The sequence below is a fragment of the Melanostigma gelatinosum genome (assembly GCF_949748355.1).
Source record: "Melanostigma gelatinosum genome assembly, chromosome: 11".
NCBI lineage: Eukaryota > Metazoa > Chordata > Actinopteri > Perciformes > Zoarcidae > Melanostigma > Melanostigma gelatinosum.
In genome coordinates, this window is record NC_136644.1 from 19,671,291 (window position 1) to 19,698,206 (window position 26,916).

General features: G+C 41.6%; 1 protein-coding gene and 1 long non-coding RNA gene across 2 annotated transcripts; one reads left to right on the forward strand and one right to left on the reverse strand.

Moving 5' to 3' along the window:
• Window positions 1-283: 283 nt before the first annotated feature.
• LOC306784620 lies at window positions 284-2,485 on the reverse strand. The gene is made up of 3 exons (XR_013772368.1): window positions 1,991-2,485; window positions 845-903; window positions 284-624 (listed from the first exon to the last, which is right to left on the reverse strand). It is a non-coding gene; the product is annotated as an uncharacterized lncRNA (long non-coding RNA).
• Window positions 2,486-12,753: 10,268 nt separating this feature from the next.
• On the forward strand, window positions 12,754-15,226 carry lsm6 (LSM6 homolog, U6 small nuclear RNA and mRNA degradation associated). The gene is made up of 4 exons (XM_079277877.1): window positions 12,754-12,790; window positions 13,239-13,344; window positions 13,463-13,576; window positions 14,821-15,226. Exons 2-4 carry the CDS (start codon window positions 13,251-13,253, stop codon window positions 14,853-14,855), a joined length of 243 nt encoding a protein of 80 aa, XP_079134003.1. The 5' UTR covers window positions 12,754-12,790; window positions 13,239-13,250; the 3' UTR covers window positions 14,856-15,226.
• Window positions 15,227-26,916: the final 11,690 nt, after the last annotated feature.

The following is a 26,916-nucleotide window of genomic DNA, read 5'->3' on the forward strand; positions in this document are numbered from 1 at the left end:
AAGGAAAAACAACAAAGCGCTTCAACTGTTGATTGACTAATAACAAAAACACAATCATGATCAAACATCCTATGTTTTAATTTGGTTTATATCTGTCATCACCTCATACCCCCGCTTCTCACACACAGGCTTCATACATGTCAAGCTGCCCGCTGAGTTAGACCTACAATTTGTCTATTAAAAGAACAGTAATTTAAAAAAGTACATTGTGTGGGAACCAGCATCAATAACAATAACAGGTGTCAGTGTCAGAAAAATGTTCAGCAATTATCAAAAACCCCAACGTAGTCATCTCCTCATCAAAGTTGAGAGACCAAAACTGGCCAGAGCTGAATCCTCCTCCCTCTCAGCTGGGTGTTGGGGCTTTTTCACAGCGCAGGCTGTCCCCCACTCCCTGCTGTTGGACTCCTCCAGGCTGCGTTCTGTTGGCCTGCCGCGTTCTTTCACACCTCGGCCGTGTGTGAGGAGAGCTGTGTCTTCATCCCTCCATCCTCCAGTCCTCCTCCTGCCATGCCTTCCACCCACCCCCAGCGGAGGCGCAGGAGGCTCGTTACCGTGGCAATTAGTGAAAAGCCTAAATTAGCCCTCTTGGCTGTCCACAGGTGACAAAGACACTTTGCATTTCTGCTAATTAGGAAACAGAACAACATGATTAAATGTGGCCTATCAGGAGGAGAGTGGACAAACATGTTCCACAAATAGAAAAGGAGTAATATTTTATTGCATCTCCTGCATGAAATGATTAAGACATCCCATTAGGTTTTTCATTTGTGGAGAGGATTAAGGGTTATGTTAGTAAGGGTTTACATTACAATCTAAATAGTGTGAAAGCTGTGCTTCTCACCTTCATCTGCAGATGGATGGTCCGTGGACAGGTGCTCTGACCAAAGACTGGATGAGATGCTACAAGGGAAAGGTTAAATCCTTTTTTGGTTTATGCCTTTCTTGCACATTGTCTTTTTTTCTGTCAGCACAAAATATGCATATGGCAGGACCTCGAGGTGATTTCTCTCAGTACTCTATAGGGGAAAAGTACTTAGATATCTACTGTAGTTCTGCTGGTACAACATTCAACTTATAGACAAAGAGTTTATAATGAAACAGTTTGTCATACGTGTGTTTGTGAAGTTATGTTGGTGCACAGATAAGCTAGAAATAAGATTATCAAAAAGGTGACTATGAGAGCATACATAAACATTTTCTGGTTCAGATCAGTGGCAATAAAATCGAGTGCAGTGGGAACAATATTTGTAATATCCCACTAAATCATTGCAATGCAGCAGCTCTGGTTTGTACATCTTAATGAAACAACAGATGAATGTCGTTGTTCTGTGCGTCTCTAGATTTCTGAGAGTGAAATTTATGCAGACAGATTTCGTATTAACAATCCCAGGGAAGCAGAAATTGTTCTGCTGGACGGCTTAATCAGTGCTAAATCTTGCTCTGTGTATCCAGCCTTTGCTTATTACACCACATTAGTGGCAATTAATGGTTGCAAACTCCATGTAATATCAAACTTCATTTACCAGGCTGACTCATTTCAGATGCAATTCTTAAACTTCTGCATGGTGCCATCATTTCCACCAAAACATTTTCATGAACTATGTAATCTAAACTAATCTAAACTATGTATACTAGACTATGAGTGTTTGTCTCGATGGTGTTTGGTCACCACAGGGAGGTCACAGCCTGTTCTCTGACCCTGACAATGCCAGGCAGCTGAGGTAATGCTGGCAACGGGGCAGTCTGCTGATAGTAGGCAACACTGCCATGACCTCACCCGGGGTTGAACCTAAAGGCCATTTCTCATGGCTCCGGGGAAGAGTGCTCCAGCTATATTACCAGTGACGGCGCTCAGGTTTCCCAGCTGGAACACTTTACACTACACGCTAATTCTAAATGGCTTTCACTGTAAACCCCCTCAATAACACCACATTAAAGTGTTGTTCATATGTATTTCTAACTAAGTGAAGATGTAGAATATACTCACGTTCAATTGCAATGGTTTTCTTTCAATCGCGCCAAAAACTGGCGCGGGTTGCTTTGAAAACGGCTCATATTGTCCATCGGCATTATTACTACTTATTAAAATGGTTCCCTATAGTGGCACAACAGTTAGTGGGGGCTAAATGAGTTTCAGGTGCTTCAGCGGAGGATGGAGCAGACTGGCGAGAAATGAGCTAACTTGGCGCTGTGCCTTGGGGGCAAACTGAACATCCTCCAGTTTCTTCTCCTTGTCACTGCCTCTTTTCCTTCCTTTCCTCCGTGCTCTCAGTCCCTCTCCTGTGCGGGCGAGGCTGGTCCGGCTCACGTTCGGCTCGGCCAGTCAGATGTTGCCCTGGGGTAAACAGAAACATCTGTCCCCTGCCCAGCCGTGACTGTCGCTGAGTGATAAATCCTGGGGTGGCTTGTGCCAGTGCTGTCCGGCGTGCCACCTGTCCCCCCCCCCCCCCCCCTTCTACACAATATCGCTAACCGTGCACACACACACTTACTTCACCCTGTTTGCACTCGTTCGCCTTCATCCTGACAGTGTGACAGAAGCAGGTGGTTCACACCCTTTTTGCCCCCTGGCCTTCTATGCTCTCGTCCTCGGTTGGCACATTTAATGCAGGGAGCGAGAAGGGGTTGTCGCCTCTGGCAAATACCAGCGGAGAGATCCCTGTATAGGTTCTTCTGCAGTGGTCGGAGGAAACTCAAACGCCTGTAGCAGTCCTTTACTTTAATCAGACACAAAGGCTGCAGATCAGATCAACGGAGTTGCACGAAGGTCAACAAAATGCTCAGTGAATAAAAACAACAATCAGAAAGTGCTGGAGGTTTTAGAGGATGCGACTTCAATTGTAATGTTTTTTTTCCTCATTTAAGGATTGTTATGCTATAACCCATTCGACCTTCTTGTAAATTCAACCACCAGACAAAAAGCCTGAACATATACCGTCAGACACTCTTACTTTCTCCGTCTGTCGTGTCTTCCTCTCTCTGCTACCACTTCCTCTCTCTGCTATCACTACTTTTACTAAAGTGACAGAGGCAGGTGGCCAACTTCCTGCCCTTTGACCTTCAACAGTTTCCCCGCCAGTGCAAACACACACATGCACATGCACACACACACACACACACACACACACACACACACACACACACACACACGCGCGCGGAGGAGGAGTCTGTAGGTTGGCCTGGGTGAACTGGGCCAGAGGTCTTGCAAAAGGCCCTGGAGGGAGGCGAAGGTCCTTCAACTCGGGCACAAGAGTTATTTTAGCAGTGCCAAACCTGATAGGCTGAATGATAATCCCCGGAGTGCCAACGCCAATATGCACATCAGAAAGAAAGAGATATGCACAGTATCAAATGCAGCCCAGTCGAACTAAAGACTGACTAAAAACTGAAATGAATCGGTGTGATTATGGGGACACAACAATGTGCTCTTTTATCATTTCAAGCCATTGAAAAACTGAATTGCAGTACATTTTTCACAAAACGTCACAAAGCACTAGGACAGTAACACTGTCTGCCAGCTTCCTCTAAATCACTTTGTTTTTCCTAGAGCCTCTGTGAGCAAAAAGTATTATAATATATATTATGATAATTACAAAAAGTGTTATGAACAGCTTTCACATGTCCACCCTTCCGCCCTTGGCTGCTTGATAGAACTTTTTTCTTTACAATATGCCTGCATTTATCTAGCAAAGCCAGTGATTAATTCTCTATCCCATTTGACACAATGTCAGATGAAGCAGCACTTCAACACTCAAAACGTCTGTTCTTTTGAGCTGTACTTTAGGCTGTGTCTATGATTTGCATCTTTGTTTTATGCCTCTATGTGTGTGCAAGAGGACCCCCGCTGATTAACGTCACTTCGTACTGTAATGGAGCGTGCTGAACATGTTCTGATATCTGTAATGTGTTACCAGTCTCAGCTTGATTTTACTGCCATGGTCTAATAGGATATTGCCACGATCACAATTTGGATTAACTTCCATATCACTGCTGTTAAACCGAGGGAGATTTGTATGTGTGTGCACACAAATGACAGAGAAGTGGGGCTGTCTATCAGGGTGGGCCGCGCTGGTCGATTCATTTCACATTCGGCACCTCCTTCAAAAAGTGTCTTTTCTGTTTGCCACCACAATAGTTTTCATTATGAACTGTTACAGCTGCTGTTTTTTCCTCTCATTGATGTTTTTGACCCTGTGTAAAAAAAAGGCACTGCTGTGTGTATTTACTACAGGGGGCATTGCACTGGCAAGTGCTTTCGTTTTTTTGTTGTTGACCAGCCTTATATGATTGGCTTGTATCTGACACTGACACACACACACACACACACGCACACGCACACGCAGGTATAACGGACCCTAGTAAAGAGGTCTGGCATGCTTTTGTCTGAACATTTTTTTTTTGCCAGCAGGAAGCAGGGAACTCTATGCAGAGGAGGCTGCCCTTGCTCTGTGAGTCCTTTGTCTCCCTACATCCCCAAGCTCCACCTCTCTCTCTCAGCCAGCCATCCAATGAGAGAGCCTTCAGGTGTTGACCTTATCGGGTGGAGGTCAAAGCCAGGTCAGGGATCTGTTGCTAGGCTACCATCAGATAAGTGGCGAGTGTAGGCAGCAGTGATAGCGCTGTCATTCAGGGCTTGTCATGTAATCTTGTTCATTTGCAGACAATTGTCTGGACGTCAGAGAGGCTATCTGGCCCATACTGTTGTAATGAAACACATTAAAATATTAAAACCAGCCACGCTGAGCACTGGCAGCTCCACTTGGCACATGCCTTTTTTTTTTTACTGTCATGCCAACTGTCACGCAGTAACATGAACCCCTAAAATACGCGAGTGTGGTTGGCTGCATCGAAAATTGTTAGAGAGGACAGGATGCAATTCATTTCCAGTTTTTTGTATTTTGTTCTGCATCATTTAGAATGTTGCAACAACATGAATATTTAATTAAATAAAACCTTGCAATGAAGCTTAATTTCAGCAAAATTATTCATATAATCAGTGACTAAAAACTTGAAATCTTGATTGGGAAAGAACAATTATATCCATCTGTGTACGTACAGTTTGTATGTATTTTTCTTTGCAAATACTGTACATAAATAAATGAATAAATTCATGACTCGTGACTCATTTAGGGGTACAGGTGGGAAGGCATCTTGTTGTTTGCTAACCTACAACCTTTAAATAGAGTACAAAGAGTGCTACAGCAGTCTGACTGAAGAGGGAGGGGGAGGGGGAGGGAGGGAGGGAATAAGAGAGAAAGAAAAAGAGAGAGATAGTTGTTGCATCTTCACACAAACATGGTCTGTTCTCCCACTCTGCCATTCCACCACCTGGACCGAGCTATGTGGGAGACGGTGCCACACAGTGATGAACGACACCAAACAGGACAATTTCTGTTCACACTGTGGGTCATATGGAGTAAGACGGGTTGACACAGCATCTGTGTCATATCACAAGTTCCTCTTCGGTGACACCTGCATTCTGTCAATGTCACCCACTCAGCCGTTCAGGTTAACCGCCAGGTCTGGGAGGAAGTGGCCTTCGAAGGGCCATTTTAGGAGCAAGACCTCAGACAGTTAGACATAAAGAGACCTCGATAAGGCACGTGGCAATTTATCCATGCCGGTCCTTGTACTGCAGCTCCAACATGGGATCTCGTCTGTTAGATTGGCGCATTGTGAAAAGAGGTTCTCAGTGTCTGGGCGCTTGCCAGCTGACATTCCACGGAGACAAATTGAGAGCGAGGCTCCGGCAGATTTATCGGGCCATTGGCTCGCCTCAGGAATTCTCTTGTAACATGGCACTCCTGTGAAAGGGATAAAGAAATTAGTGTAAAACAGCCCCCACCCCACACGTCCCCTCTCCCACAGCGCACGTTTAGATATCTAGTACTACTTGTAACCCCCCCCCCCCCCCCCTTACATATATACAAATGTGGGTGAATACAAGGTGGACGGGTCTGAGCTTGAGTCCTCTTATTTCTATGAATATTCAAGGGGGTGGGCAAGAGAACACTGCTGTATATTCTGGCTGATGAGTCACATGTCCTCAGTGGCAGGAAGCACTGCTGGTCAAATGACAGAGAGAGAGAGAAGGAGAGGGAGACATGGAGGAGAGAGGGAGATCTGCCTGTGTGTGGGATTTGAAAGGAACTGCTCCTGGCTGTCTTGGATATTTATTCCTTTCTAAAGCAATGAGGTGTTTGGAGAAAGAAGCCAGTTATGTGTTCAGTGAGAACAGAGAGCATTCTTTTGCACTTGCCCTAACAGACTATGGTAAGAGTAAATGTAAGAGCATGTCTTTGCTTCTGACCTGTTGTTGATCAATAGAGACATTTGACTGACTTTCTTCGAAATGTCTGGAGAACACGATCATCCAAATACACAATGTGACCTTTTTTAATATTCATACAGGCATACATTATGTACTTCATGAAATAATAAGGATTAATTATTAATTTCTGGTATAAGCATCCCTGTTGGAATTTCACTTCCTGGTTTTGCATACAATAGAGCCCTAATGCCGTCCCCCATATCATCTGTCAGCATCTAGAGGTTATCTGCCAAGTTGATGAACAGAGAGATTGGCTATGAAACACAAGGTGTGACAGTATGGCAATATGTTATAGTATGCAGGCAGAGCTCATCAGGAAAGAGAGGACGAGCGGCTTTGTTCCAAATGTCACGATGCATATTTATGGACGCACTGGAGTGGCTCCTTGTATAAGCACCATTCACCATCTATCAAGCAAAGCCACTACAGTGTCTCTTTGACGACTTGGTAGGATAGTGTTGTGTGACAAAGTGATCAAACTGGGCGATCTGCTCATGGCTCGAGCCAAGTTTTCTTGCGAAACTGAGTGTCATTTCGACAGTCAAGACAATAAAGCATGCTGAGGTTAACAAAGTGTAATTATTAGTTACTGTGCACACAATTATTTTCACGACAGGATGCTTCTAGGCAAACTTATCCACACAAGCTTGTCATATTGTTGAAAACATGTTTATTTTAAGGATTGCATAATGATCTTTTTGTCTTCCTAATGGGACAAAAAGGAACACTGGATGTGAAGCTTTAAAATGCATCACCTCCTTTGTCTCGGATTGAGATATTAAAGGGAAGGGAGAGAAATAAGGTGACATGAGAGGGTGTCAGACAAAAAGAAAGACAGACAGGCAGATACAAGCATGCATAAGCTCCACTGAGCTCTCCTTCCACTAAGGAGGATCTCAGGAGAGTTGTGCTGGCTGGCTGGCTGCGCCTGGGCCATATAGCAAAGGATGGGCAGTCTGACTGTCTGTCTGCGGTGCGACTCCTTGGGGAAAGAACAAGGCTCCAGGGCTGTAGCTGATTTGAGATGGTCCCAGTACTAACCCCTGGGGGACACCAACCAGGGAGAATTGGTTCTCTGAACCTCTCTTTTCAGGCTTTTGAAAGCAGTGAAGCTTGGTGGCTGTAGAGAGACGGAACAAGAAGAAGGCTTTCATTTTGACTGTGAGCAGCTCAGTGGATTTCCTCCAAATTACAGGGAGTGATTACATCCCACCTCGTCTGCCTCGCGCCACCCCCTTCTCTCAGCATGGGGCCCCTGGGCAGCCAACCACTGTCAACTGTCAGTGCTCACAGCTGAGTCATTAAGTGTAAGTTGAGCGATGTGTCATTGGCACAGAAATAATAAGGAGCAAAGCCCAAAGCACAGGGACACCGGTTGCACACTGTGGGTAATTTACCACTGCTTATGAATTTTCTTCACTGCACAGTTGCGGGGGCTGTATGATGAAGGAATTCCGAACTCTTATAGAGGATTGAAAGTGGATGGATGTGGAGGTACAACCACCTGTTCTGGTGAGCGCTTTTGCTGCTCCACAGTTACATGAACCGACATGGAGGGAGTCACAGGAGCTTTGAACAAGCGAGCCATTTAAAACAACCCTGGGTGCCACAAAGGCAACTGATCTAAGCATCCAGCCATGCCACTGAGGTTTCCTGGCCCCTTTTTGATGGAAGAAAGGTTTCCCATCACTTCCAAGCTATTACCTCCATACAGTTAGGGATTACATAGAAGCAAGAACAGGGACACTCTGTCTACCAATCTGTTATTTATTTGAAAACTCCCCCAAGCTTTTCCATTATCTTCTCCATATCAAGCTTGACCTGAAGAGAAAACCTGGTTTCAGAAGGGTCAATGCAGTCTAGACTCTCTCCTCATCCTGTACAGCCGACCCCCACCTCCACCTCCACCTCCACCTCCACCCACATCCTGCATATTGCTTTAAGATACAAGAGGGATGTGGCCCCCACCCTCCCCCTTCCTTATTCCCACTCACCTCAAGCCTCTGCCTCCTTTGGTCCAGTTCCCTATTTCCCACCTACAATAGCACCTGCCGTCACCATAATCGTTCTATTTCACTCGCCCGCCCCTTGGGCTTAAGGGGTCTGGAGATGGAGATGGGATTTGTCTCTCAATTGACAGCAACGCCGGTGTGCTTTCTGACTCTCCACTCTTATACTAGATGGTCAGAGCATTCTTTTAAAGAAAACTCATTCGCTGTTGGTCCAGACAACATTGTGTTGGAGGTTTAAGAAATGTGGCCTCATAGAGCTGATGAGTAGTAGAGCCACACTGAAGAAAGGAGTTAAAAGTATATAATAATAATTCTATCATGAGATAGATTCAATATCATACGTACAATTACTCATTATAATGATGCTGCTAATAAACAAAATGCTACACCATTACTGCTGCTTATACTTCTGTCTAAAACTACTACTACTAAGAATATAAATACGTTGTTATCTGGGGACCATTTAATAAAATATTAAAATTATAATATCTCAAACATTTAAACACTGAAACCAACAGGCATTTAACCTGCATTAATTGATTGTCTTGGCCACTTGGGGGCAGTTATATCAAGCTGTGAACACAACACTGACATATTATCACCTTTTACACAAGTAGATATTCAATTACATTTTTTTTTCAATTTAATTTATTTGTATAGCCTAAAATCACGAATTTACCTCAGAGAAACCTTAGGGAGAGCAACAGAAGAGGGATCCCTCTCCCAGCATCGCCAGAAGTGCAATAGATGTCATGTGAAAGAATGAACAAAACAAGTTAATGTGTAACTTGTTATCAAACAGTTGCTTATTTACACATACGTAACATTATCATTCATTCGTCTCTCCCAACTCTGCAGGGAAATATCTGGCTCGTACGCTGCTAAATGCTGCACTTTCTTCCCCAGCTAGTCGCTAATTGTGTCAGAGCTCTGTTTGCTGAGTAGGTTTTTAGAGCATTTTGAACTTTTTTCTGAAAGCATCTGCATGCTGCTGCTGAAAACAATGCTGACAAGAGCAGTGAGAACCAAAATAGTTAAGTCGTGTGCCGTTTACCCAAAAACATGATCTGAAAGATGAGAGGAACTGCAGAGTTGGATAACAGTTCTTGCATGTTAAGCACAGACAATATGAGCTGGTGTTAAATAAAGCACAGCTTTACATCAACATGACAAACAATCATAAAAAATAACTTTTTTTCCCCCTGTTGATAACAAATACAAAATGATAACAGGTATGTTTGAATGTAACACATTTTAATAATGAGGTTGTAAACTGGTTTACAATGAGTATATACATGTAAATATGCCTGATTACCATACCAACATTTGTCTATACAGTTTATTGTTAAATAACATATTACAAAGACTGACTGTCGGATATCAGATGGGTCAAAGCTAGAAGCAAAAACAAAACCCGCTAATGCTTCTGTACTTAACTGCTATTACAGGGCATGTAAAAAAGACTTGGCATTTTAAAGGTGTACTCCTACGCACTTCAATTCTAAATAATGTAAAGGCGGCAGAATGTGTGGCCATCACTGTTGACATGTGATCTGTGGCGAATGGGATGTGATGTTGACGATGAATTTAGAGCCCAGTGTCAATGTTTACAATTAACCCCCATTTCAGCTGAATCATTATCTATCCTTGGTGAATTTTCTGCAGGTTACAAGCAAAACACACTTATCTCAGGGCCCCTGTGTACTGCGATTTCTCTGGTGTTGCTCGGGGTTACCACGCCGCATAATAAAACATACGCATCTACCAGTGAGGATGTAGCCTCAGGTCGTAAGTTTAAGTTTTATTTCAACCACAAACTTTATGACCTGGAAAAAATAATGATCACATTATTATTATTATTGGATTTATTGTATTAAGCAATCAAATTATGGGTAGTTACACTTGGTGCATCCAGGGACAGAGCTGCATAAGGAGTGGGGGGCATTTCAAATAGCAAAAAGCCACTTTCTATTACGACTGAGGCTATCTATTGTTACAACAAAGGACGAGTAAATGGAAGAGCACAGAGGTCATTTCTGAAGGCTACAGAGATAAACTGGGATTTTCTTTTCTTTCCGAAAATTTCCTTCAAAGTACGAAACAGTGAAGGGAACAGGGGGACAAGGGAGAAAAAAAAAACCTTCATTGAATATTCATTAACCGGTGCCTAGGTGTATACATGGCTCTTAACCACTCTTGTTTATGACTTAAGGACTTGTAGTACTGACCTTAGTTTAACACAGCAGCAGATACCAAATTAACCTCTAGCCTCCACAGGGCTAGCCATGCCCTGCTAACAAGCAACCTGTCGAGACACACAAGAGGTACTTTATGATTCCACCTCTCACAATCCCCCCCCCCCCTCTCTCTCTCTCTCTCTCTTTCTCGCAACCTCTCTGTCTCTGTTAACACGCACTGGCACATCCTCCCTCCCTCTGTCCTCTTCTATCTTACACCTCACCATTTCATCCCTATTTTGCCCCTGCACCATTTTTCATGTACCTCCCAAGCTGTGCAGTGTTTGGGTCATGCACCCAGCAACCAGAGTTTTATCAGATGGTAGACTTTGTCTTATCCTTCACAACACAGCCTGGCCACAGCGGAATAGAATAATGAAAAGATCTGACACCTCTAGGGTGCTTCATTTCAATAACACTCGCAAAAAAAAAAGAATAATACTGATGCTATGATGCATTTTTTTTATTGAACTAAACTATAGACATTTCAAAGCCAATGCTATTACAAGACTTGGAATAGGAATTCCATAAGAGAATTTAAAACTATGTATAATCTAAGGTGCAATAACGTCAATGAGCTCATGATTGGGTATCATATACACAGTATAACTACATTGTTACAGCAATTTTATAATGATTTATGCTAAAGGAATGAGCAAATAATCTTACAAATGAGAAATCTGTAAAAGTTCAGGAAAATAAAATGTAATTATCTGTCAAAAAGACAATAGCTTTACTATAATTTAGACTGATATCATTAATGTCTTATGTTTTTCCCCCCTGAAGAACAAAATGATGTACTTTAGTTTATTAGTTTAATCTAAAAATGTCAGAAAATAGTTTAAAATGCTTATTATAAATACAACCCAAGGTGGTGTATTGTTTGTTTTATTTGACCAATAGCTAATAAACTCAAAACATTCAGTCCACTATCATATGTGACAAAGAAAAGCATACAATCCTCACATTGCTAAAGTGACTAGAATAATTTATCACATATTGAAATAACTGCTGATGAATTTGCTGTTCATCGACTAATTTGTGGAACTCGACTGTACTTACAGCCCGCACTAGGATCCAGACATTCACCTCTTTTCTCTCCGGCAGCTCAGACCTCAACCCAGTACTGCACATCTGGTGACCAGCTACAGCCCACTGTCCAGAAGCAGCCAAAGACTGTGAATGTTTGCACGTGTCCATGAAGGCTGTGCTGTAAAAACAAAGCACAGTGCAGGAACACATTTCTCCATCAGATTCTGTACATCTGTGAGATTCAGTGCATGTCAGGAATAACTTTGATGAAGGTACTATGACTGGTCAAAGTGCAACACTGACTTCTAACTTCTGTCCATATTAAAGTTTTACAACAAAACTGTCATTTTGAAATGTTATGGTTCATATTTCTATCTTAAAGAATGATGAGTCAAATTTAAGATCATACTTCTATGGGATTTATGGGGATGAATTAGAATTTTTAGTTTGTATTATGTCCTTTCATCAAGATAATTCTGTGTTCATTTTGTCAATACCACGTACATTTTTATAGACAATTTTTAGTAGATTTTGATTGTTGTTTTAGCTGAAATTGCAAGATTTTTTCAGGAAATGTTTCTAAAAATGATTTTAACAAACCTGCAACTAAAAATGATCCTACTGTACCCATGATCTCACAAGATGGCTAATTATATCAATAGAAATGATGAAACAAACACTGCCAAATTACCAAATACCAAGAGGGAAAGTCAGTCATGTTGTATTTTCTGAAAGATATGTATAGTTGGAGCTGGGATAATTGTGCTGCTACATGCACAGTTTCAGGATCAATCTATATAAACTAATAATATTTTTGAATATTTAAGATTGAAATGACTGTACCTACTCATATTCATTCATATTTAGCCAATTTTAGGAGGATAAATAGGCCCCAGCTTGTACAAAGAGCTGTAGCGTAATCTGCATAAATACAATGCTATTGTGTTGCAAATTGGTGATCTGTTGACTGACCATGGGTCTTAAACACAGAGAAATATGTCAAACTCTCACTTGTCTCTCTCTACATTGTTCCGTCTCTCCCAGTTTTCAACTCTCACTCAGTACCACTGCGCTCTTTGTATTTTTGTCCTCACCCAGTCTCCGTACAGTGCACGTCTCTGATTGGTCAATACGCGGTCCATGCCAAATACAATCGTTTGGAGAACGTCTATCGGGTAAGTGAAATGCTACTAAACGTGTAGCTAGCTACTGATAACTATTTAAAAAAAACATACGTCCCCATTTGCAGTCCACGTCGATTACAATAAACGTATGAAATGTAGCTACTCACACGTATAACGACCCACTCACACCATTCAGTGCATATTCATTGAAGCGTTTGCAGTTAGCAGATTAGCTGTACCGACGAGCTAGCAGCTAACGCTACTTTCCCACACAGTATTAAGCTAAATAACATTTAGCTACATGCTACTACATTACTTTTGGACAAATCAGAAACATAGCTACGTGCGGCTACACTCCAAACATATTGTAAATAAGACTTTGTTGTTGGATTGAATGAATGAACGCCATCGTGCACGAGTTAGCTGGCATTGATGCTAACGTAGCTAGCTGAAAGAAACTGCGATCATAACACTTACTGCTGATCCTCAACCCTTTCAGATCACAGTCAAGATGAGTCTGAGGAAGCAAACCCCGAGCGACTTTCTGAAGCAGATAATCGGGAGACCTGTGGTGGTCAAATTGAACTCTGGTGTCGATTACAGAGGTAATAACCCTGGCATGTATATAACCCAGCCACTTCTTTTTCTATAGTGCCATTTTAACAGTGATGAAGTTCTCGTTTGGCAAACCACTGAGCATGTTTGATCTGTGTAACGTTACAGGTGTCCTGGCCTGCCTCGATGGTTACATGAACATTGCCATCGAGCAGACTGAGGAGTATGTGAATGGGCAGCTCAAGAACAAGTACGGAGATGCTTTTCTGAGAGGAAACAATGGTAAGATTCTCTAATATATCATTATATGAGAGAATTTATAGACACTTTGGCACTTAAAGCCTTGACAAAGGTCAGTGCATGGTCCACTTTTTATTACAGCAGACATACAAAGCACAGGTGCCACTAATATTAAATATGTTTCTGTTCTATTCAAGTGTCCCAGTATGACATTTAAATATAGTTATCCGTTAGACATTTTTAAATCACTGAAGGTTCCCTTTTAAACATGAGTATTTTACTGGCAGTGATGCATTACATGGTGCCAGTTAACAGCTTTAGTGACAACACAAAGCTCTCCTGTTGAAGAAACAAAAAGTCCTATGGCAGAGAAAGACTTTATGGGTAAATAAACCGTCAGAAAAACGCATTGTATTCTGAAGATTCTTAGTTTTAAAATGTTTCTTTTGCTGTCTCCATTAAATAAGAATGAACTGTCCCTTTTTAAAATATATTATTCAGGCTTTGCCATGTAGTATAGATAACGTGGAAAGCTTAAAGCAACCGGCATTGTCTCCTGCTTTTTATTTCTAACTTTTGTCTACTGCCAGTCCTTGATGAATAAAGGATCGTAGTGTGTTTCATATGATCTGTATCCACCATAACAGTCAGAAGAACACGTCTTCTTCCCTCTGATGTCTAGATTTTTCCGTGCACCCGCCATGTACGGTATTTACAGTCTGATTCCCTCTTGAATATGAGTCATGCTGTCCAGCGCAGTTCTCACTGTGATAACAGGGCCAGCAGCTGAAGATGGGGCTATTTTAGTCGAAACGGAGCGGGTTGATAAAATTAGATTTTAGTAAAAGATGATTTACCCGACTGCTTTTCAGTATAGTCCCAGCATTACACCTCCAATCCACCAGGACTGCAAAACAATTCCACATATCTCAGATGAGAAATGTAACTCTGTTTTCACAATAAGATCTGCGTCAGTATTAACCCCAGACAATTTATTTGTTGTGTATCATGGGAAGTGAAGGGTGGGGGGTGAATGCAAACCGCATTGAGCATCAAGAGTCAGCTGTAAGAATATTGTAACTCGCTGTATTTGGTTGGGCCAACCAAATAACTGGCCTCAATTATGACCCTTTATCTCTGGATGTGTGATCACATCAAATGACCACAAAACAAGAAATAAAATGAATACACTTCAGATTGGTCTCAGAGATGTAATTGTGTTTTTCTCAGCAAAAACGACAGCCTTTAATGTTCTTAATGTTCTCTCCCCTCTATCTCTCTTCCAGTCCTTTACATCAGCACCCAGAAGAGGAAAGCGTAGTGAACACCATTCTGTTTTTCATTTTTATTTTGCAGTGGTTGATGTGTCAGTGGATTACTGTCCTGTTTTTGGTTCTGTAAAGTCTGAAGTCCTGAAGAATGTTGATTTTTGTGAAGGTGGAATTAGTTAATAAACTCTTGAGTTTTGATTTATGTCTGATATGGTTAATATTATTCACACATTATGGTGTTAACATCACAGGTAAAATGATAACTGGTATTTTTGTCTGTTCTCAATTGTTCTTTGTAAAAATGGAGATGAAAGTTTGAACTCGCAGTATCATTTCAACGGGCCTCATTTTGAAAAGAAACGGTCATTCCTTTGCAGAGATGTTCATATTGTAATATCTTGTGATTAAATTCTTGACTATATTGGGTGTTTTGTGGCCAAATCATTCACTCAAAGTTTACCCCTGGAGCAAGCGAATCTACAACTGTTTTACCACAAGGCTGCAGAAGGATTAGAACATCATTTTGTAATTTGTCAGCACTAAAGTGCTAATTGTGTACCGGTACTTGATCTTGATACGACTTGCCTGCAGAAACCCATTACTGAATGGCCTTTGTACAAATGTACTCATCATCAACCTGCATTTACTTTATAATACAAGTCATTTGATGAACAGCTGTTTGTATAATTTAAAATAAAACCAAGTAATGTTTCACATATAAAAGGAAACAGAATTTCAATTGGAAGGTCATTTTTGAAATGGCTTTATAGTTTGCTTGTTTTCAAATTGAGCATGAGTGATGGAAGTATTCCTGCAGCTCTAGATGATGACTCAGTCCGGTAATGTACCTGCATCTGAACCTTGCTTGAGTGGCCATACATACAAAAGTAAGTTGTTGCTTGCTTTAATGCCATATTATGGAACAACTCAATCTGCACACGTGAAAGAAAATCCTTCACTTACGGGCCATTTAAATATCCACCACTGAATAAGAAAATGTGAGTGCAGGACTAATCCATAAATGGTGCCACCTGCAGGCTATGTCAGGCTGCATTAACATGTAAACAGATCTGTCAGATCAACTCCCACCGCCCTCTGCAGCAGACTTCCATGTTTTAGTGCCTTTAAATGTCGCAGAACACGCAGCTTACCTTTTGTCATCTGTGACTGCGCTGTGAGATGCTCTTTGTTCGTAAGGTTGGCTCTACCGTCTTCACTGACGTTGCCCTGTAAAAAAAAAATACATGCAGCAGCATATATACAAAGAATTGGAAGTTTATTTTGTTTGAGTGTGACCTGTGGCAATATAGCAAATTAGTTCAAAAGTGGCATCACCTCATTACGCTAAGATAAGGCTATAAATATATGATTCATTAGACTCTTAATGAGAATGCTGTAGTGAGGAGGCAGTGAGGGGAATTCTTTCCCTTCCAAGGGTGGATTTTTGAGAGCCTTGTTTTCCAACCTGTACATGCGCACTCTGGCCCCTGGAAGGAGACAAAAGGCTGCCAAGGTCAGGCCCGACTTGAGGATGAAGGACACGTTATTGATCAAACTCTGCCGAGCTGCAGCTGTAGAGAGGGAATGTTGGGGGGGGGGGGGACACTGAGCTGCAACACACACTCACTGGCAGACATAGGCACCGAGTGATTTGTACACACGAACGCATTGTACACAGTGCAACACACAAAGAATCATTATGGCACCTAGTGAGGGTTATCACAGGCAAATATTTACCCACTGGAATCATATCTGAGCCGCTGGCTATGTGGCCTCGCAGGGAACCCAATTAATACGATTCACGCAAATGACCTCGTGGCAGACGTCACGCTATTGAGCCATGAGCCCTTTTCCAAAAACACTGAACTGATGCAGTCACTTTTTCATATTGCATGTCCACGTCAACATCAGAGTATTGATTTGTATCCCTCACAATAGCCCACATTTTTCCTTTTTTTTTTTGTTGATGATTGATATAATGTGCACGACGAATGTGAAACAAAAATAATCTTTTTTTTTTCATATCGGTTGTTTCAATATGCCGTAGTTTGTTTTGGGCACTGGTTCGTCCCCACGCACCTCATAAAAGCAGACGGCTGGCGGAGGATGCTGCAGTGGCTCAGTGTTGACGTATGGAGGTGAGTGATGGAGGGGAGAGGACAAAGGAGGATAGAATAGGTGACAGCCTTGTTATGGGAGAAAAAGCAAAGGGGGAGACTCAAGTCTTACAGCACCACCAGCTGCCAGAGCCACAAAACTACAGTGGAGTCACAGGAGGGAGGAAGGATGGAGGAGGGAGGGAGGGAAAGTGGCGTATGACTTTGACCCTGACTGATCACTGCAGCATGACTGTCGAGCCTTTTCACAAGGGATCAAAGGATGACAAGGACAACCTGTAAATCAGTGATTTTCCCCATGTTTGGCTGTACCATATTCTCAATTAGACAAGGACAAATGTCGGTCTTCTTCTTGCAAATCTATTCAGAGTGGATCTTTTCATATGAATGCTTTTGTCAGGGTTGAGAGTTTGCTGCACATCGGGAGCATTCAAGTTATTTTCCTCTCCCTCCTCCCATTTCTTTTCTTCTCTTGTTGCACATATTCAGCAGTATCGCCACACGTTTAATTAATGTGTCGTGTGTGTGCATTGAAATAATGCTGTAGACAAAATATGAAAACCACCGTAAAAAAAAGAGAAAATTCTATAGCCTCAACCGACACCTCTCTGACTCTCACTGTTAAAACAGCACAATACGTTAAACAAAAAACATGCTTCTTGCATTACATTATACTGATTGTACTCACTGCCTGCGGATGTAAGAAACAGCCAGTGTTTGCATGTGTAAAGAGACCTCCCTCCTCACAGTGTATTTATTGGGATCTCTGTGAACTTGACCAGCTCTAACCTCTGCCTGACAGCTTGTCATGTGTTTAGGATGTAAATGATGGCGGTGACCTCCCACACTGTGTCTCTGCTCTCACATTCCACGGGCTGGGTCAGAGGTCCTGTTAGGTTAGTGCAGTATAAACAAGCACCTTAGGAACAGCCTAACAATGGCTGACTGATGTTGAAAACAGCTGCTACTGGTTAATAAACGGAAAGCTCCTTGTTGGTCTGTTAGTCTATTAATCAGATGTGGTTATTCTCCTCAAAATACATATCAGGGTGAATTGCGTGGTTCTGTGAATTACTGCTCCACTTCCTTGTCTTTCAGTAACCCAAATCCAAGTTCAAGTTTGACGGTTGTTTTGATCCTAATTGAGTGTGAGGGCCTGTGCTAGTCTCTGCCGCTCTGCAACCCCTAGGTTCTTTATTTAGCCCCGAGGACAGTCAACCTTGGCCAGAAATGTGACCCTTGACCTTCTTATCTGGAAGAAGCTATTCCCAGCATGGACAGGGGCTTCTGTGATTTATCTTGGCTACAAATGGCAGCGTGATGCAGATGGTAGGGTTAGGGGAGCGTAACTAGGTACCCTTCAGGAGGCCAGAGAGCAGCGCCGTTGCACTCAGAGAGCATTGTATGTGTTGCACGGGCTCTATCGCGATGAGCAACAACAGCCAGGAGAAAGACTCGCATGGTAACAGTAACATGGTCCACGTGAGTCCTTGAACCCTGAACCCAAAAGGCTCTCCAGCTGTCCCACAACAGAAGGGGTCTATTTTGGAAACAGACTTGCTTGAAATCTCTTACTAGATTATGAGCATATTGTATTATTGACTGTGACCTGACCCACTTACACCACAATAAGCTTGATGGATGTGGATACAGAGCATGTCGTCGCTCTTCTTCTCAACAGGCTAACTGTTTTTCTGATTGCCTGTTCTGTGTTATTGTCTTAATTCACTTGTTCATACCTGTTCTTAGAAACAGAGGTGGGGCTTCAGGTTTGGGGTAAAGTGTGGAATACTTGATCAACTTCTGTATCCCAAAATATAAAAACTGAGAATTATTTCCTTTATATATTTAATTTTAAGAAAAGGGCCTTCTTACGCAGATCTAGGCTTGAGACTGTGACTCAAGTCAGACTTATGTCACAAGATGAGGCCTCAGACTTGTTTGCCCTGGTATTTGACTTACTTCATACTTGAGTGGCAAATTATTGAAACTGATTGCGTGATGTGCTTGAAAGCTCAAGAACAGCTACTAAATGGACATTGACGTGAGGTTGTTTTCATTAAATGCTTGTTCCACAGTCAGAAATGAACAGTGAACATGAACCAGAGGTCCAGGAAAAAGAGAAGTGCAGCTCCTATTGAGCTTCTAAACTGACCTTGAGGGGAGATTTGTCGAATTAAAGTTTTATGTTTTGACCTGGCAAAATCGCTGAACAATAACAAAAAAATAGCAAAGCCAGGCAGGCCTTGAGTAGCCAAAAAGCTTGAATATTTAATTATTGACCCATTCATTCAGAGGACCACACCTCAACTTTGTGAATGCAAAATGCTCCAAATGTCGACTCATTCAGAAATCTGAAAGACTTGCATTTTACTTGCCATTTTACTTGCCATAAGTCCACACAGTAATTATCATATCATAAAAGCCTCTGCTAACATGTAATAATTCTGCCTTTATCTTCCTCTTTGATACATGAATGTATTTTTGGTTTTATTGCAGGTTGTTCCTGAACAAATCATCTTCCATTTGAGTGAAAAAAAAATCTACAGCCACAAAATACTTGGTAGCATAAAATATAAGGTTGAGGACGCTTATCGAATGGCCGTCTTGGGACCTTATCTCATGAAATAGTATATTTAAGAATGAGGTCATCAGTGCTTGTGAGCAATAATTAGTGAATATGAAGTAATCAGCTCATGTCACAGAGACATTTTCAATCGCCTTTTTGTTTCAGGAAGGCGATTGCTTGTTCTGTTTGTCAGCCAAGTCTCACCACTATGCACATGAGATTTGCATGAAATACAAACTAACCCTGCACTCAGGCAATTAGCTTCCATTACGCTGGCGTTCCAATTGCCAATTTGTCTGCCATGCAAGGTAATCCGGAGTGTTGCTGGCAAGCACCCAAAATGGTAATAATGGTATTGCAAGAGTCTTTTGTTGTTGTTTCCTCTCAGACTAACGGCCACAGGCGGCTGGCGTGCCACTGGATGAAATGTTGAGGAAGTGGAAATGTTTGCTCGGCAGTCAGGAGACGTGACCCTTTGCCCTCGAATGCTACAGTCTAAAGGCTTCTAGCCTGCCGTTGTTTAGAGTTTCGTTTTATTTTGTCTTAATGCGTTATTCAAGGTTGGTCTTATGTCTTGTTCTGTTTTGGTGTTTTCTTTTGGCTGACTCTGTCTTTAGGAGGACCAAACAAAGAAGCTGCTATAAACAATGTTTTTATATTAACAATGTGACGACGTGTGTGTGTGAAAGATACTGTTTGTAGTGACGAACCCTCAGATAATTATTCATCACACAATTGTGCCGCTCCCCTAAGCTCCATGTAGAGTTTCACCATGTTTCAGGGCATCGTTGTGGTTTTAAAGCTGCCGCTGGTAACTTCACTAAAAAATAACTTCTTGTCACATGGGCTCAGACTGTCGCTATATCCTGGCAGATGAATTCAGGACAGATAATATGTGAAAAAATCAGGTTCTTCTGCCTTGAAAACAAAACTGAGCAACACCCGCCGGCCGAAATAAACATTCTCATTTTACAGCTAAACGGTACACTAAAATACATTGCTGAAAACATTTGAGGCGAAAAACAGCTACTGCAGAATCTTGATTCATTCTTGATCAGTGCTGCCTAGTTTGAGAGTTTGACCAGAATTCACGAGTAGTGATTGACAGCTGAGTGAGACTCCTCTGCTCTGATTGGTTGTTTTTCTTTGGCCACGATGGAATTTTGCAAACGGCATTAGGAGAACTAAAGGGAGCCTGTTTCACAATGTGGGTACAATTTGAACAAATAGGATAAAAAAAGTTATGTTTAGTAGAGTTACCAACTGTAGCTTTACGGCCTGTAACTCGACTGCATTGGTTAAGTCTCACTGCTCTCATCTGTGTCGTTTCCAGCCACAGTACCATCTCTAAAAACCCACGGCATGCGACCTGCCCAGCACCAAACAGCAGGCCGACACAGTTACCAACTTTGCTCGTGAATGTAGTGGAGACAAAACATAACTCAGAGGAGGGGGAATATTGCACGAACCAAAACTTATATGGAAGAAAAAACAAAGGTCAAAGGTCAAATTATGACCTAAATTGTCTGTTGTAAACATCCATCATGGTTTACACACTAACGTGATACAACTTTGACCGATGTGCTCACCGGGAATTACGACTCACGTTTTTGTGATGCCTAATTTCGGGTTGAAGTGTTAAAAGTTATTTTATTACAACCCGTCTGAACACTGCCCTGTTAGTCTTTGTTGTAGTGATATTGTTGTTGTTGTAGTAAGACCCAAGTTGTTATGAATAGGAATTACCCTAATGGTCCAGCTTATAATGGTAAGCCTGTCATTGTTGGGGTGGTTGACTGTGCGTGCCTTTGTGTTTGTTTCACTTTCTGTGTCTACAGTTATGGAGAGAGGCTCAGTGGTTTGACTCGCTGCACTCTGAGTGCCTGTGATATTGCTCAAGGGTAAAACCAGACATGAGAGTTATGACTTCAGCCCATGTCTGACCATCAGGGAGGTCATAAGGAAGCTACAGTCACACACAGATGCACACACACACACCACCACACACACACACACACACACACACCACCACACTCTGGCAGAGGGTGCCGGCAGAATTGAAAGTGCAGCTTTTATAGGTAAGAGACATATAAAAGCAAAATCTGAGAGAGACTTTTATGAAGTGCCAAAATGGAAGGGGCACTGCTTTTAATTGTGCATACAAAGTGCAACTTGAAACAAATTGTTTATTGTCACCCTATATGTAATCCTTAAGAGCTTGTACAACCTTCAGTTATATGTGTAAGGTGATGTTTCTCATGTTATCTGGGCCGGCGCCGGTCCCTTGGCTGGTGCTCTGCATTGCTCTGAGATGTGTTTTCTTCATTTCGAGACATATCTAAGCCCCTTGTGCCCTCTTGTGGCAGACCTTGGTGGTGATCTAACTCGCAGCCAGCCACTCAGCCCTCTTGTTCCTTATTTTAATTGACCTGGATTTGTTCCTTTGCTTTGCTGTAATGAAAAAGCGAGAAGTGCCTCGAGACTGAAAATCCTGTCAGCTTCGCCCTGCAGCAATTCCCACACCCCAAAAACTGGGTCCCCTTTACAAGATCTACTGTTTGAAGCTGAGCAGAAATAACAAATTTAAAAGGCCTGGGTGCTTCAATGCCTCGCGATGAATAATTAAGAAATATGCATTTCCAGATAATGGAGAAGGGAATTTTAATGCAATTGGATGTAAATTCATTGAAGAAACACTTTGGCATATATTTGTGTGGGGCTTGTACATGAGTTTGTCTTGTATCCTTATTTCTCTGTGTAAAGAGATGGTAAAATATTCATCCAGCATTTCACACTGCGTTTCCCTTAATGTTGAACATAGAGAATGAGCAGGATGACTTTTCAAAAAACAGAAACCTGTACAAATGGGACATGTGCTCATTCGGGTCCTGCACTAAGAGAATATGAACAGGGATACTGCCACCCACCTGTCTGATACATATACATATTAATGCCGTCTGTGTCGACTGCTCAACGTGCTGCTGAGAGACTCGTATTATCAATACGAGTCAATCAATAACCATGAACAAGGTCATTCAATCAAAACATGTTGGATTAGCTTCTGAGAGAGACAGAGAATCAAACTTTATCATAAATAGATTATACAATGATTTTATAGACACAGAGACCTTCAATTAATAAATTAAATACTATTTAAATACACAAAATACTGCAGGTATGTGTGATTAAACACAATCCCTGCAAAAAAAGTAAAGATTTTTAACGATGAAAGAAAATATTGATCCAAAATGAATGAATCATAACAATTGATTCGGTCATACCTGTCACCACCTCCATCATAAAATGCATATTTGAGGATGAATTCACCCTCGTTTTTTCTCTCTCGCTGTTGCCATTAAAGAGACAAGCTTACAACTCCCTGCAGTGATTACCACATAGACCATGGGCCTGTTTGATTTTACACATGATGACTCATCAGAGGTTTAACTCTTTACTTTAAAGCCTGGTGACACATTGATGGCCTCCATACTGGAAGAAGAGTGAATACGTTGTGTCGTGCTGCAACAGAAAGCTCTCTGTCTTCATCACTCATCTCCTGTGATGGCAGAGCCGGATTTGAATCATCTCTGCTCGGGGCTGGGAGCAGGCTGGGGCTGAGGTGTGCGTATGTGCGTGCGTGGTATTTGTTGTGTGTTTCTGTGTGCGTGTTTCGTCCTAATTAAGCATCAGCAGCTTCTTGGACCAGGGGGAGGCAAGACTTCACAGCCATTAAATCAGGACAATGCTTTTTGTGTCACTGGTGCTGGCGTAAGATGCCCTGCTTCCCCTTCTTCTCCTTGCATCTCTTCTCTCCCCCTAGCCTCCCACCCCCTCCCCCTCCGTCAGTCTCACAGCTGCCATGCAGCCTAGGGCTCCAAAAATAAACGATGGCTTCCCAAGTGCATGGTCAAGGCCAGGCAAGTTGGCAGGAGCAGTGACTTCGCTCTGGCATGCCCTCTACTGGTGGATTGTGCATCTTTGTGTGCATGTGTATGTACGTGTAGGCTATTATGCAGGTTGTGTCGGTTATATAGATGAATTCATCAAAAATATTTATGATTTACTCACATTTTCACATAAGACTTGGTTATTTTTTATAATTTTTCTTTCCTTGTGAAGTACTTTGTAACGTCTGTTTTATCTCTACAACTACACCTAACAACGTCAACAGCTTTACGATGCTGTTGTTCATGTTATGTCCAGAAAACCAAACATTTACAGATTCCAGCTTCTTTGTGTGTGGATCTGCTGCTTCTTTCTGCTTTAAATGTTTGTAAATTAAAACAGATTTTGGTTTGGGAATGTTGATTGGACAATACGGGGCATTTGAAGGCATCACCTTGAGATTTAGGAAATTATGACAGGCATTTTAATTAACCAAACAATTAATTGTTAAATTGAGAAACTAATCAACAGATGAATCAACAATGAAAATGATCAGTAGTTGCAGCCCCACTTCATACAGTCACTGTTGCATTTCCACACTGAACTAACACAGTTATTTGAAATGAGTAAAACTAGCAAAATGATTGGGGACATAAAAAAGGGTCAACAAACTTACAGAAAAACTTTACAAAACAATAAAACTCAATGGAACAACCCCACAAGCTCAAAATACCATCAAGTACTATTGAAAAGTATTTGACATATTTCTCAGCAAAATAGTTCAACTATGAGGTCACTGTCTGGCATTGCATGTGTTCATATTATTCTGTCCACACACTGCAAGCCTATGTTTGACAGTGTACACATCGGATGCACAGACAATATAACACTCCACATGCACACACACACACACACACACACACACACACACACACACACACACACACACACACACACACACACACACACACACACACACACACACACACACACACACACACACACACACACACACACACACACAAACGCAGCCTCATCTGCCCTCCATCAAAACTCAGCACAGAGTTTTAGAGGAGATGAAGTGGCTGAGAGGCAATTCCTTCTGGTATTCATTTTGCATACTCTGAGGAGGCCATCTATATCTCTTATCTATTTAATGAGTTCAGCTGTCTCTAAGTTGGTCAGATCTATTTTACCCGTATAGGCTGGTCCAGTCAGCCGTGGACTTCATCAAATATATGCATTGAATCTCTGAGGACTTTCTGGGCTTTAATACATATTCAATGTCTGAGTTATTGTTGTCAAAGGCAGACGCACTGAACTGCAGTTGAAGAGAGATTTGAGAGAAATTTAACTCATTTCTGTACAGCCCGTTATTGACTTTGGCATGAAGCATAATGAATAAAAGCTTCGTCTACTTAAATACAAATACTTGTTCATAGACACAGGCCAGTGCTCAGGGCCTACGGCGTTATAGCTTGAATACTTACGGCAAAACAATTCAGGACATGTGTTGCCTGTGAAATGCAATCAAAACATCACGATAGATGACTAATTCATTGTAACAAAATTCATAGAAGTTTTACAGATGTTTTGCTTTTGCTGTTTTTGTGTGATGCCTCTGTAAATGGGACGGTGGTGCAGTAGTGGGTGACTGGGTGTCCACTAGGGGTCAGGCTGACACAAAACATTCAGTACCTGCTGTGTGTGCTGAAATAACTCCACGCATGACATGATGTTTGAACAATGTGAAATAATGTAAGATCCGAACAGAAAAACATCCCAATTAATGATTAGAAAAAGTGTCAATTCTGATCAAAAGACACTTTATTTATGTTCAAATATGTTTACAGAAACTATGAGAAACTTTTGGCATATTTTGTAGCAAATAAATGTCCCATGAAGAGAAACTCCATAATGACCTGGAGACAAAATAAATGTTTCATTTCCAAATAAATATATTCAAGTAAAAATCCTTGTATGATTAGTGGCCAGAAAATTCATACTTTGTTGACTGTCATCTATCAACAGATCAGATCTTAAATACAGTCTGTGTAATCACCTCAAGTACTGAGCCAATAGCAACACGATCAGAAATGACCTTACGCTAAATTTATATATATATATATATCATGTTTCATACTGTACGCTCTCTTTATAACACCCATATCAATCTATCTATAATCACATATGCAAAACCAAAGTAGCAAAACAAAGACATTCCAAAATATCAGCGCCACTGATAGAAGGAGAACCGTTATTTGTTTGAAATGGGAAACCTAAAGGTGAAGGCAAAATAACACGAACCATAACAATAACAGTAGAACATTCAATTTATATTACTTCAAACCTTTCTTGTTTCCGAACATTTAACTCACAGTTCAAATGTAAACGACATTTGTTCCTACGTACGTAGCATTTTTTCACAATACCTGTTGTGTAAAAAAACACCTTTTCTGTAAATCCAAAATTTGATCAGGCCAATCAACGCTGCCCTCTTACTGACGCTTTCCTGACTCAAACTGTCTCGTTAACTTTGCAGTTTTCTAATTTTGCCAGTTCTTATGTGAAGATCTGTAGGTGACGGGAATCGAACAACTCACTATCCCAACACGTCTGAGTCAAAAGTGATGTTTGCAGCTTGTTTGGCAAGAGACGGCATTTAAAACAACAGAAAATAATGAACGTTAAATGTAAAGAAGAGAGAAGAACAATACAGTAACGCCGTTCCGATTTCTCAGGGAGGTTTGCAGCATTCACTATTAATTTGATACATTTATGTTTTTTTTTATATGTTTGGTATGCTAGGATAAAAGTGATGGACCTTTAGAATGACTTGGTATTTAGAATGCATACGTATGTATTTCTTTTATCTGTACTTATTTATACTATCTTTTAATGAAGGCAAACACTGCCAGAATTTGGTCCATCATTCTTTCATCGACGCATCCTTCACAACACTTACAGATTACTTTGTTTGATTCAACAAATATAATCAAACATAATCAAAAGGCAGAACAGGAACGAAATATCAGCACGCTGTTTTTTCACGAGGACGAGAAAGTTCCAGTCAAAAAACTGCATGAATTTCTACCTTGTCTCACTTTACACTCGCACATGTTTGCAAGCAAGAATATATGTTCCCTGTATATGTGTTGAAAGATGTGTTGTGTATCGCAGGGTGCGAATACACAACACAGTGGGAGCAGCTCCAGCATGGTGGAGTCTTTAACAAGCTGTCAGGGGCCATAACATTGTTCTCCTGCAACAGTTAGCAACAGCACACCGGCTCCAGGTAGTGACACCCTCAGTGCACTGCAGAGCACCTTGGTCCACAAACACACACACACACAAACACACACACACACACGCCTACACACACATTAAAGTGTGTCTGTGCAGACTCCCGCTCGTGTTCTCACTTCTGGCCCCATACAACACCAAAGCAGCTAATAGGCGGCAGTGTTCTTGCTTAATGGAAGTGCAGAGAGAGTTCTGCTGTTGAGGTAGATAGGGCCCTCTGGGCAAAAACACATTAAC

Coding starts and splice junctions, on each gene's coding strand:
- lsm6 (XM_079277877.1), top strand. CDS start 13,251: ATGAGTCTGAGGAAGCAAACCCCGAGCGACTTTCTGAAGCAGATAATC. Junction 13,345..13,462: donor CTCTGGTGTCGATTACAGAG/GTAATAACCCTG, acceptor GTAACGTTACAG/GTGTCCTGGCCTGCCTCGAT. Junction 13,577..14,820: donor TTTTCTGAGAGGAAACAATG/GTAAGATTCTCT, acceptor TCTCTCTTCCAG/TCCTTTACATCAGCACCCAG.